The 12,588-nt window shown below is 70.5% G+C and overlaps 3 protein-coding genes across 6 annotated transcripts in view; 2 read left to right on the forward strand and 1 right to left on the reverse strand.

Moving 5' to 3' along the window:
- Positions 1-153: 153 nt before the first annotated feature.
- On the reverse strand, positions 154-7,023 carry KCNJ10 (potassium inwardly rectifying channel subfamily J member 10). 4 transcript variants are annotated; one of them, XM_080570040.1, is made up of 2 exons: positions 6,867-7,023; positions 154-2,103 (listed from the first exon to the last, which is right to left on the reverse strand). In XM_080570040.1, exon 2 carries the CDS (start codon positions 2,101-2,103, stop codon positions 961-963), a length of 1,143 nt encoding a protein of 380 aa, XP_080426166.1. In that variant the 5' UTR covers positions 6,867-7,023; the 3' UTR covers positions 154-960. The 4 variants fall into 4 exon arrangements, with proteins under 4 accessions (XP_080426166.1, XP_080426168.1, XP_080426167.1 ...); XM_080570042.1 differs by lacking the exon at positions 6,867-7,023 and adding an exon at positions 2,734-3,704; XM_080570041.1 differs by lacking the exon at positions 6,867-7,023 and adding an exon at positions 2,796-3,703.
- Positions 7,024-9,393: 2,370 nt separating this feature from the next.
- KCNJ9 (potassium inwardly rectifying channel subfamily J member 9) lies at positions 9,394-11,531 on the forward strand (the record flags this gene model as incomplete). The annotated part of the gene is given in 4 exon segments (XM_080570038.1): positions 9,394-9,453; positions 9,455-10,289; positions 11,103-11,377; positions 11,379-11,531. Coding segments are annotated over 4 exon segments (1,221 nt in total). The 3' UTR covers positions 11,430-11,531.
- A 517-nt stretch (positions 11,532-12,048) lies between these two features.
- The window catches only part of RNF115 (ring finger protein 115), a gene marked incomplete at its 5' end in the record, with an annotated part of 8,381 nt that continues 7,841 nt past the window's right edge, over positions 12,049-12,588 (forward strand). The window contains one exon of the mRNA XM_080569727.1: positions 12,049-12,099. Coding sequence (XP_080425853.1) covers positions 12,049-12,099 — 51 coding nt within the window. The remainder of the gene's footprint in view (positions 12,100-12,588) is intronic.

The following is a 12,588-nucleotide window of genomic DNA, read 5'->3' on the forward strand; positions in this document are numbered from 1 at the left end:
ACGGGGACGTCTCGGCATCGCTGCGAGCGCGCGGGCAGAGCCCTTTCTGCCTGTCAATAGAACTTTTATTTAGTAACTTCTTTGTCTTTTCTCCCCCCAAATCGAGGCCGAGACCCCGAGGCGCCCCCAGCAGAAGCAGGGCTCGAATGAGTGAGTCTTTCCAGGGGTGAAACCTTTCTTCCCCGTTTATATATATAGAGATTAGTCGCACTATATATATACACGTGTGTATATAACCTGGACTCAGTGCAGCGAGGGAGGATCAGCCCCGAGCCGCGGGGCTGCCCGGTGAGGCGCGTTAATAGGCGGAGGCTCTACGTTAGCAGCAGCGACGTGCTCGAGGCCCGTGGCGGCTCGAGCGGGGACGCGGCGCCGCGGCCGTGTCCGATTATCGGTGACACCCCGGTGTCCCCATCCCGCAGGCAGGGGGCCGGGGGGCAGCGTGGGGAGGGGGCCCCGGCTCTGGGGGCAGCCTCGGTGTGTGTGTGGTGGGGGGGTCCTGCCTCAGTTTCCCCCCTTGGCACGGAGCCGTCCCGCTCCTCCTGGCTCGCCGGGGCGGGATCGAGCAGCGAGGCAGCTCCCAGCTGGTGAGAAACCGTGTCCCCAGGGGCTGGGGGTGGCCGTGTGCCCCCCACCCCAGGGACAGCGTCTCCCGGCAGGATTGTGTCCACCTTCCTCCTGGCAGCGCAGAGGGGCTGGGGGTCTCTGGCTGGTGTTAGCAGAGCGTTAGGTGAGGGGGACGGGGACAGCCCCATCCCCACGTGGGCTGGGACGAGGGGGACGTGGTCCCACCGGTGGGCAAGCACCCACGCGGGTCCCGGGGCAGCCCCGTGCCACGAGGAAGGGGGGAAAGGCCCAGGAGGACGGCGAGAGCCGGGAAGGGGGGGGAAGAGCCGGTGGCGTCTCCCCGCGCTGGTGGCATCTCCAGGGCTGGTGGCATCTCCAGGGGCCGGCGGCGTCTCAGACGTTGCTGATGCGGACGCTCAGCGGCGCTCCCTCCCGCTCCCGCTCCGCCGCCTCCCGCAAGGACTCCTCCAGCTTCACCTTCTCGGGGTCCCCGAACCGCACGGTCTCGTGGACGCAGCAGGGCACTGCCACCTTCACCACCTGGTCGAAGAGGCTGAAGTCGGCCACGTACTTGCCGCTGGCCGAGAGGGAGATGGCGGGGGTGAACTCGTAGCCCCAGAGGATCTCCTCGGGCAGGTAGGACGTGCGCACCTGGCACGTGGCGCTGGTGGACTCCACGGTGCCGCTGAGGATCACCACCAGCTCGAAGTCGCCTTCGCCCGTCCGCAGGGCCATGTCCCGGAAGGGGCTGGCGTCGTCCACCACGTGGTAGAAGGTGAGGGGCAGGATGAGGAAGGGGCTGTCGGACGACGTGTCCACCTGGAAGTCCACGTTGACCTGGTTGAGCCGCACGCTCTCGCCCTCCTTGGTGAGGTGGGTCTGCAGGAGCTTGCCCGTCACCTGGCAGCCGATGAGGAGGCTCTTGCGCATGTTGGCCACGCGGATCATGAGGCAGGTCTTGCCGTTGTGCTGCGCCACCACGGCGTTTTGGCTGAACTTGATGGTCTCCGCCCGCTTCTTGGGCCGGGCGATCTTGGCCAGGAAGGTGCCGGTGATGAAGATCTCCATGATGGTGGTGAGGACCAGCTGGGTGATGAGCAGCACGATGGCGAGCGGGCACTCCTCGCTGATGTAGCGGAAGCCGTAGCCGATGGTGGTCTGCGACTCCAGGGAGAAGAGGAAGGCGCCGGTGAGCGTGTGGACCTGCATGACGCAGGGCGTGTGGTTGGCCGGCGGGTCGAACTCCAGCAGGTCCCCGTGCACCACGGCCACCAGGTACCAGACGACGCCGAAGGCGAACCAGGTGCCGGCGAAGGTGGCGGAGAAGAGCACCAGCTTGTAGCGCCACTGCATGTCGATGAAGGTGGTCCACAGGTCCTTGAGGTACAGGAAGCGCTTGTCGGCGATGTGCTCCATCCGCACGTTGCTGCGGCCATCCTTGGTCATCACCCGGCGCCGGCGCAGGCCCGAGCCGATGAGCGGGCGGCTGTCGGTCTGCGTGGTCTGGCTGTAGTACACCTTCGTGGCCGACGTCATCTGCGGGAGGGGGCGCCGTGAGCCGGGGGGGGGACACGGGGGGGAGAGTCACGAGGGGGTGGGGGGCAAGTGGGGAAGGCGGACGGAGAGGGTGGAGAAAGGGGATGGGATGGAGGGAAGGATGGGGGACAGGATGGATGGAGATGGATAGGTGGATGGACGGAAGTGTGGGTGGGGGGCAGGAGAAGGCAGGGGGATGGGTGGGGTGCAGCGCGAGGACAGGCAGCTAAGGGGAGGAATGGATGGATGGAGGCTGAGGACGGAGGTTCGGTGTTGGGGACACGTTGGGGACCCCAGCCCAGCTGTGCGGGACCTGACGGATGCGAGGCACCTCGGTGCTGGTGGCTGCTGTCGCCCCTCGCAGCCTCCAGCCATCCCCCTGTCTGTCCACCCCGTCTGTCCGTCCATCCTTCTCCCTACTGATCGATTAACCCACCTGTCTGTCTGTCCTGCCTGTCCCCGCGTCCACCACCTGCCTGCCCACCCACCCATTTGTCCATCTACCTTTATCCGTCTGTCCTCGCGCGCCCTCTCCGGTCACCTGTCTGTCCGTGTGTCCGTCCATCGCCCCCATCAGCACTCCCCCGTCCACCTGTCCGTCCGTCCCTCCCTGCCTTCCCTCATCCGTACCCTTGTCTGTCCGCGTGTGCCTCTGTCCGTCCGTCCGTGCTTTTATGCCCCCATCCGCTCACCTGTCCCTCTGTCCGTCTGCGTCCGTCCGTCCGCTCCTCCCTCCCTCCCTGTCCTCCCCGGTGCTGCCAGGCCCCGCAATGTCCCTGGCTGTCACCCTGCCACCTCGCCTGGGGACAGGACCTGGGTGTCCTGGCCGGGCCGGGGACTGAATCAGGCCGGGAGGAAGAGGAAGGAGGGGATGAATGGGAGGCGACGGGCACAAACGGCTGGCGGCGGCGCCAGGCGCGCTTCCGTCCCCGTCCCTGTCCCCGACCCCGGTCCCCGGCGGCACAGAAAGGACCCTTTCAGCCCACGCCAGCGTTTGGCCCCGCCGCGGTTTCCGAGCTGGCTGCGGCGAGGCAGCGTGCCGGGGACACCGGGGACGCGGTGGCACCCTGGGGGGTCTCCTTGGAGCCTCGTGTCCCTGCGCCGGCCAAAGCCGGGGGACCCGGAAGGCACCGGCCACCCCGGGCGGCGCTGCCACTGTCCCTGCTGCACCACATCCGTCCCCTCCTGGCGAAACCCGCTGGAGGGGACGGTGGCACCGGGTCAGGGCCCTGTCCCCATCCCGGACCAGGCCCCCCCCTGTCCCCGCGGGCACCACGCATCCCCAGAGCCACCCTGTCCCCAAAACCACCCCGTGTTCCCCAGAGCTCCATGGCCTGGGGCCACTGCACCCCCAGTGCCCCTCCCTGCGCCCCGAGCTCTGCCCGTGCCGGCAGGGACAGGCACCGGCACCCCCCGCATGTCCCCACAGTTGGCCCCGCACCCCCCCAAGTCCTTTTGCCCCCCTTTCCCCGTGCTCCTCTCCCCCCTCGGGGTCCCCTCACCCCTGGGGCTCCCTTTGTGCTTGTATTTGGGGTTCCTGCACCCCTCTATGCCCTTCTCCCCCCTTTTTGGGGTCCTTCCCCTCCCCAGGGTCCCTGCACCTTTCCCTGGGATCCCTGCACCCCTTTTTGGGATCCCTGCCCCCCCCGAAAAGCTCCCCATTGCCCCTCTTCGGGGTCCCCACGCCCTGCTTCACTCGGGGGCTCCCTGCACCCCTTTCAGCACATCCTGACCCCCCCATTTCTGGGGTCCCCCACCCCCCCCCCCCATTGGCAGCCCCCCCGTGCCACCCCACGCGCCCTGGACACAGGTTGTGACAAGGCACCGCTTGTTCCCAGTGCGGGGACGATGCCGCGGGGCACGGCCGCCACCAAGCACGACCGCCACCTGCTCCGCCCGGTTACCCATTAACCCCCCCCCCCCGCCTCCTGCCTCAGTTTCCCCCCCCCCAAGCATGCGGGGGGTCCTTGCAGGGCAGGGGACACAGGGACCCGTGCCCCCCCTCCCCACGCCCCACTGGCATCGCCAACCCGGGCGCTGTTCCCGTGCCCGCACGGTGCCAGCCGTGGCCGGGCTCCCCGCCAGCACCATTTTCCCCCCTTTCCACCCCAAAAATGGGGGGGCGTGATACTGGTGGCAACTGGGAGCGGGGGGTCCGCACCTCGTCCCCGTGGAAGGTTGGGGATGGCGGGGTTGGGGACACCGGGGGACGCGGCGTGGGGCTGGTCCCGTGGGGCTGGGTGTTGGGGGGGGGGAGGCTGTGCAAGGGCAGGCGGGGGGGGGGGACGGGGACACGGGGACAGTGGGGCCTTTGTGCGCCCCGGAGGAGAGGCCTCAATGGAGCTGGCGGGGCACAAAGGCGCTTTGACGAAGCGCTTCGTTAGCATGCAGAGCCCCGCGCTCGCTGCCGCCCCCCCGGCCAGCCTGGCCCCCCAGCGGGGGTCCTGGGGGCCAGCGTCCCCCTGCCACCCACCCAGCTCGGCCGCTGTCCCCTGGGTCCCCTGCCCTTGTCCATCGGAGCCCCCCGAGCCCCCGCGCTGCACCCCGGGACCCCCATCGCACCCGGTTTGAGCACAGAGTACGGCATGGCCCTGGGGGGGGACCTGGGGGGGCCCTGAGGCCAGCGCCATCCCCGCACCCTTCGCGCTGCCGGCCCCGAGCTGCAGAATTCGGGAAATTCAGGAAAATGCCGAGAGCGGGGCGGCGGGGGCAGGATGGGACTGGGGACCCCTCCCAAACCCTGCCTCGGTTTCCCCTCTAGCACAGCAGGGACACCGGGGGGGGGTCCCCACAGCACCAGGGGACCCCAAAATGACAAATCCTTCCCCCCCCCAGTGCTACTCAACCCCCATTAACTGCCAACAAATCCACCCCGCTGCCGGCTGTGGATTGGGGCAAAAAAAGCCCATTTTGGCCTCTTTTCAAGCCCGCCGCCTCCAGGGAAGCTCGGCGGGGCCGGGAGCGCTTCCAGTGGACCCACGGGCGCGGGGGCTCCCACGGGAGCTGGCGGCGCCGGTGCCGATGGGGCGGATAAGGCCGGCGGGGACGACGCGGCTCAGCCTTCGTAGCCAGCGGAGAAGCCACCGCCCGCGGCCGCAGCACGGGTAACCCGCAGCATCGTTACCCCCAGACCCATTAACCGGCAGCTCACGGGGGGTGTAACTCGCAGCCCGACTAACCTGGGTAACCCACACCCGGGATAACCCACACCCAGATAACTCACACCCAGATAACGCACACCTCCAATAACCCACACCTCCAACCCACACCCGGATAAAGCACACCTGCAGTACTCCACGCCTGGGATAACCCACACCTAGATAACCCACACCCTGGATAACCCACAGTTGGGATAATCCAATCCCGGGATAACCCACACCTGGATAACCCACATCCCGGATAACCCACATCCCGGATAATCCAATCCCGGGATAACCCACACCCAGATAACCCACACCTGGATAACCCACACCTGGATAACCCACAGCCCACCTTTGCCCACAGCCCAATCCCGCGTGGCTAATCCACAACCCTGCTAATCCAGCGCAGCTAATCTGTGGCCCCACTAATCCTCAACCCCACTAATCCAGCGTGACTAACCTACAGCCTGGCTAATCCAGCGTAGCTAATCTGTGGTTTTGCTCATCCACAGCCCAGCTAATCCGGCGTGCCTAACCTGCAGCCTGGTTCACCTGCAGCCTGGTTCACCTGCAGCCTGGTTAACCCGCAGCCTGGTTAACCCACAGCCTGGTTAACCCGCAGCCTGGTTAACCCACAGCCTGCTTAACTCCCAGCCCCGTTAACCCACAGCCTGGTTAATCCCCAGCCCACCCAGGGCCGGTGCCACTAACCCAGCGCCCTGTGGGTGCCCCCCTGTCCCCCTCACTCCAAATGCCCTTGAAATGCCCTGACCCTGCCCCCCCCCGTCCCTGGGGCAGGGAAGGGCCCCCCCCAACCACCCCGTGGCCTCGGGCCCCATTGGCGGGGGGCAATGGGGACACCCCGTGGGCTGCGGTAGAGGGGACAGGGGTGGCCCCAGAGATGCCTGGGGGGGGGTGGGAGTGGGGTGGGAATGGGCTGAGGGACGTGGTGCCCTCCGTCCGTGTCTGTCCGTCCGTCTCCCTCTCTGTCCGTCCGTCCGTCCAGGTCCCCACTGGGCTGGGGAGGGGGGAGACCCACAGGGAGGGGGGGATGTGGGGACACGGGCACTGGCGATACGGGGATGTGGGGACGGGGGACATGGGGACATGGGGACAGCGGGTGTGGGGACGTGGGGATGGAGGTGGAGGGCAAGGGGGTGGCGGACATGGGACACGGGGGTACGGGGACATCGGGGGCAGAAGGGGGGAGGGGGACGTGGGGACAGGCCATGGGGACGGTGGGATGGGGGGACACGGGGAACATGGGGACGGGGGACAGGGAGACTCGGGACATGGGGACATGGGACATGGGGCTACGGGGGTGGGGGATAAAGGGACGCGGGGACACGGGGCACCGAGACACGGGGATGGGGACCACGGCGACGTGGGGGCACGGGACACCGGGACGTGAGGTGATGGGGGCACGGGACACCGGGACGTGGGGGGGGGGGGCGCGGGGCCACCGGCCCGGAGCCGCATCCAGCAGGGGGGGGGCACTGCCGGCTGCCCCCAGCCCCTCGCCACCCCCAGGGTGGCCTGGCCGCGACAAGGGGGGGCTTTACTGGGGCGGGGGGCGGGGGGGCTCAGGGGACCGGGACCTCCCCACCCCCGGCGGCCCCTTACCTTGCCGGGGGGGCACCCTGGGGCGCCCGGGGGTGCCTGGCCGCGCTCAGCCCGGCCGCCGCCGGCTCCCCATGGGCTTTATGGCTCGGCGGGGCCGGCGGCGGTGGGACGGGGCCCCCCCCGCGCCCCCCCCCCCCCCTCCCCGGGCCGGCCGCCTCGCCGGGCCCGGCTGGCACCGATTGGCGGGGCCGGGGAGGGGGCCCGGGGGGGGTTGGGGGGGGGGCCGGGGGAGGCGGGGGGGGGGGGGCGGGGAGGAGCCGGCGTGGGGCGGGCTTGGGGGGGGGGGGGGGGGGGTTAATGGGGTGGAAAACGAGCCCGGTCCGGGTCACGTTACCGGCCCCGGGGCGGGGGGGGCGGGCCCGAGCACCCCCCACAACCCCCCCCCACCTCAACCCACCGGCCGCAGCACCGGGACCGGCCCCCCACCCCCGCCCGTGCCCCCCGTGTTTTCGCGTGGGGTCCTGAGACCCCCCCCGCGGGGAGTGGGGGCACGGGCGGGTGTCACCCGTGGGCCCCCCCCCCGACACCATCACCCCCCCCCCCCCCCGCTGGTGATGAGGGAGCGGCTGGGGGGGGGGGGGGGGGGGGCGCGGGGCAGTGGGGCCGTGGGTGCGCGGGGCCGTGGGTGCGTGGCCGTGGGTGCGTGGGGCCGCCCCCCCCGCACAAGGCCCCGCTGTTCCCGGGCCGGTCCCGGCACAAAGCGCCTTTGTCCGCCCGGGGGGGGGGGGGGCCGGGGAGGGGCCGGGGCCGCCACCGCCACCGGGCGGCCGCTGGGCTACCGGGGGGGGCGGGGGGGCAACCGGCGGCGGGGGAGGAATTGGGGGGGGGGGGGGGAGCGCAGCACCAAGCGGAGCGCAGCACCAAGCGCCCCCCCCGTGCCACGCGTGTCCCCGAGCACACGCGTGGGGGCAACCCCGGCGCATTTCTTCCCCCCTCCCCACGCCCCGCGGGCAGCGTGCCACGCGTGGCCCCGCCGCTCTGCCCTTCCTGGGGGGGGGGGTTGAGGAGGGGGGGGGTTGGCCCGGTTCGGCTCGGCCCGGGGCCGGGGGGGGGGCCGTGCCGGGGGCGGGCGCAGCTCGGTATTTTTAGCCGCGCGCTCCCGGGGCGCAGCCGTTGCCGGGGAACGGCGGAGCGCGGCCGGCGGGGGAGGCGCGGGGGGGGGGGGGGGGTGAAACCGGCGGTGTTGGGGGGGGGGGGGGGGGGAAGAGCTGGGCCGGGCCGAACCGAGCCGAGCCCGAGCGGCACCGGACGGGACCGGGGGGCCGAGCCGAGCGGAGCCGGGCGCTGCGCTCCTCCTGCGCCATGCGCGCAGCGCACGGGGGTTGCGCGCCCCGGCGGGAGCCGCGGGGGGAGCGGTGAGTGCGGGGGGGGGGGGCACCGGGATGGGGGGGGCACCGGGACGGGGGGGGGCGGGGGGGCAGAGCGGGGGGGTGGTGGAGGGGACAGCCCCGGGGGGCTCCTGCTGCTCCCCTCCCCCGTATTGCCCCCCCGCCCCGTTCTCTCCCGCACCCCCAGCCCTGCCATCTGTACGCCCCCCCCCGCCAGTCCCCCCCCCCCCTCCTCACAGCGAGGGGACACGGGGGTGGCGCTGGGGTCCCCGACACCGGTCAGGGGCACCCAAGGCCTGCACAGAGGTGATGGGTGCCCCCCCCCCCCCACCTCCCCCCTCTACATTTTGGGAAAGATGCCCCCCCCCCCCCCCCATCCCCCCCTCCAATCTGCCTGGGGCACCTGTGCTGCCATCCCCCCCCCCCCCCCCCCCCCAAGCCCGGGGGCCGTGGGGTGCCCCATGGCTGGGGGGGGGGGGGGGGCAGGGTTGTGTGGGGCACAGCTTGGGGGGGGGGGGGGGGGGGGGGCAAGGATAGGCTGGGGGGGGTGCACATGCGTGTGTTCATCGCGTGTGCATCGCCCAGCTCCGTGTGCGTGCGCTGGCATCGGTCCAGTGCGTGCGCAGGACTGGTGCACACACGCTCCGGTGCATGGCAGCGTGCAAGGAGCCCCCCCCCACCCCCCCCCACCCCCCCCCGGGCTGCACGCATGTGCGTGCACCCCACCAGTGGGCAAAACACGCGTGTGCGCACAGCCCTGGGTGCTGGCGTGCCGGTATCTGCTCGTGTGTGTGTGTGTGTGTGTGCATGCACACGTGTGCAGCTGTGTGCACGTGTTTGCAGATGTGTGCGTGTGTTTGTATGTGCGTGCATCTGCATACACGTGTGTGCGTGCGTGTGCATGCGTGTGCGTGCGTGTGCATGCGTGTGCGTGCGTGTGCACCTGCCAGCAGCTGGACACAGGTGTGCACGTGTGTGTGAGTTTGCATGTGTGTGCATGCATACTTTGTGAGTGCATGCATTGTGTACACGTGTCCATGCGTGTGCACACACACGTGTGCCCTCACCCACCCCCGCAGTCCCGTGCCTCACTCCCCCCCAGCCTCCTGCCGGCCCCCCCACACCTGCCCCTCCCAGTGCCTCCCAGTGCCTCCCAGTTGGGCGCCACCACCCCCTCCCTCCCGCAGGCGCTGAGGGCGATGGCTCAGGACAACGCCGCCTTCTGCGGGGTGCCCGAGGGGGGGCCCAGCGAGGCCAAGGCCCCCCCCCGCCCCCCCCCGGCGCCGGGGGGCCGGGGCCCGCAAGCGTCAGCGCTACGTGGAGAAGGACGGCAAGTGCAACGTGCAGCACGGGAACGTGCGCGAGACCTACCGCTACCTCACCGACATCTTCACCACCCTGGTGGACCTCAAGTGGCGCTTCAGCCTCCTCGTCTTCATCCTGGCCTACGCCGTCACCTGGCTCTTCTTCGGCCTCATCTGGTGGTTCATCGCCTACTGCCGCGGCGACCTGGACCACCTGGAGGACCACGCCTGGACGCCCTGCGTCAACAACCTCAACGGCTTCGTCTCCGCCTTCCTCTTCTCCATCGAGACGGAGACCACCATCGGCTACGGCCACCGCGTCATCACCGACAAGTGTCCCGAGGGCATCGTGCTGCTGCTGCTCCAGGCCATCCTGGGCTCCATGGTCAACGCCTTCATGGTGGGCTGCATGTTCGTGAAGATCTCGCAGCCCAACAAGCGCGCCGAGACCTTGGTCTTCTCCTCGCACGCCGTGGTGTCGCTGCGGGACGACCGCCTCTGCCTGATGTTTCGCGTGGGCGACCTGCGGGACTCGCACATCGTGGAGGCCTCCATCCGCGCCAAGCTCATCAAGTCCAAGCAGACGCAGGAGGGCGAGTTCATCCCCCTGGACCAGACCGACCTGAGCGTGGGCTTCGAGACGGGCGACGACCGCCTCTTCCTCGTCTCGCCCCTCATCATCAGCCACGAGATCGACGAGCGCAGCCCCTTCTGGGACGTCTCGCGGCACCAGCTGGAGAAGGACGATTTTGAGATCGTCGTCATCCTCGAGGGCATGGTGGAGGCCACAGGTAACGGGGCCACCAGGGAGGGTGGGACGCACCTAACGTCTGTGGGGACACCTCATGTCCATGGGGAAGTCTCTACAGGGCCGCAACCTCCATGGGGACATCTTCATGCAGACACGTCACCTCCACGGGGACACCTTGTGTCCATGGGGACATCTCTGTGGGACCACCACCTCCATGGGGACATCTCCATGCAGATACCTCCATGGGGACACGTCACGCCCATGGGGACTTCTCTATGAGGACGCCACCTCCATGGGGACACCTTCATGTGGACACCTCACCTCCAGGGGGACACCTCCATGGGGACACCTCATCTCCACAAGGACATCTCCCTGCGGCCGCTTCATTTCCACGGGGACACCTCCACGGGGACACCTCCACGGGGACACATCTTTTTCTTGGGGACATCTCCATGAGGACACCTCACCTCCATGGGGACATCACCTCCATGGGGACATCACCTCCATGGGGACATCACCTCCATGCCCCATGCACCACAATCAGGGTGCCCCATACACGGGCTGCACCACAGACCGGGGTGCCCCATACCTTATAGATCGGGGTGCCCCATGCCTTATAGATTGGGGTCCCCCCATGCTTTACAGACCGGGGGTGCCCCCCACCCCCCAACCGGGGTGCGCCATGCACCGGGTGCCCCCGCCATCCCCCCCCCCAAGCCACCCCATCCCCTTCCCCGACCCCGTGGCCGTGCCACGCGCGGTGGGCTCGTGCCGTGCGCGTATGCGGGGTGCAGGCTGCGGGACCCTCGCCCCCCCCGGCTGCCCCCCCCCCACTTCCCCCCCCCCCCCGCAGGGATGACGTGCCAGGCGCGCAGCTCCTACCTGGCGGACGAGGTGCTGTGGGGCCACCGCTTCTCGCCGGTGCTGAGCCTGGCCGAGGGCTGCTACGAGGTGGACTACGGGGGCTTCCACCACACCGTGCCCGTGCCCACGCCGGCCTGCAGCGCCCGGCAGCTGGCGGCGGCGGCCGCCCGCCGCGACGCCCACCTCTACTGGTCCATCCCCAGCCGCCTGGACCAGCCGCTGGAGGAGGCGGCGGTGGCGGAGGCCGGGGCCGGGGGGGAGCCGGGACCCCCCCCCGGAACACAACGGCACCCTGGCCAGCCCCGAGGGGTTGTGACGGCCGCGGGCGGGGGGGTGGTGGTGGGGGGGGGGGTGTGGGTGCTGGGCGCCCGGCTGCCCGCTGGGGTTGTTTTAAATAAAGGCTGACCCCCCCCTCCCCATCCTCCCCCCCCCGATATAGTGATGGTGGTGTTTTTTTTTGGGGGGGGGGCAGTGGTGCCAGGTCCCCCCCCCCATCACCCCTGCCTGCAGTCCCACCAGGGGACCCGGTGTCCTCGTCACCCTGCCCCTGCTTTGGGGTTCACTGGGGGGGGGGGGGGTCATCACCTGGGGGGGGGGGGGGGGCCATGCCATCCCATACCCCCAGACGCTTTGTGCCCCCCCCCAATCAAGGGGTGGCAGATTGCCCCCCATGGCATCAATCCCCCCCCGGGGTTGTTATTGTAGGACCTACATTAATTCCAGGGTGCCCCCCCCGTTTTGGGGGGGGGGGGGGCCATTAGTGTGTCCGGGGGGGGGGGGGTGTGGAGTCTTCATTCCCAATTATTTTTTTTTTAATGAAGGGGGGAGACCGAGGCAGCACCCCCCCGGCACCCATGGGTGCCCCCCCCCCCCCCGGCGCTGGACACAAAGGGGGGGCCCCGCGGTGCCTGGGGGCGGGGGGGGGGGGGGCGGGGATGGCCCGAAAGGAGCCGGAGGGGGCGGGGCAAGGAGAGGAGGGGCGGGGCGTGTGAGGGTGTGGCCCGCCCAGGCCCCGCCCCCTGCCTCCCAGGCCCCGCCCCCTGCCTGCCCAGGCCCCGCCCCCTGCCCGCCCAGGCCCCGCCCCCTCCACATTCCTCCCCCCCCCCCCCCCCCCCCCCCCCCGCGGCAGCGGCGCCCACGCGCGTTCGCGGCCCCGGGTCGCGGCAACGCTGCCCAGTCCGGGCGGGGAACTGGGAGCACTGGGAGCACTGGGAAGGGGCCGGGGCCCACGCCAGGTCCCCCGTGGGGCCGGGGCCGGCACGTGGCGGCTGCGCCCGCGTCATCTGTTTGCTCAGCTGGGGGACAGCGGGGGGGGGGCAACGGGGGGGGGACAGCGGGGGGGGGACAGCGGGGACACGGCCCGGGTAAACACCCCCCCGCGAACCGCCTCCGCCCCCCCCCCGGCCTTGTTCCTGTCCCCAACCCCGACTGCGGGGGGGCACGGGGGGGCTGGGGGCAGTGGGGAGGGCTGGGGG

Source organism: Anser brachyrhynchus (genome assembly GCF_964034855.1).
Source record: "Anser brachyrhynchus genome assembly, chromosome: 28".
Classification (NCBI taxonomy): Eukaryota; Metazoa; Chordata; class Aves; order Anseriformes; family Anatidae; genus Anser; species Anser brachyrhynchus.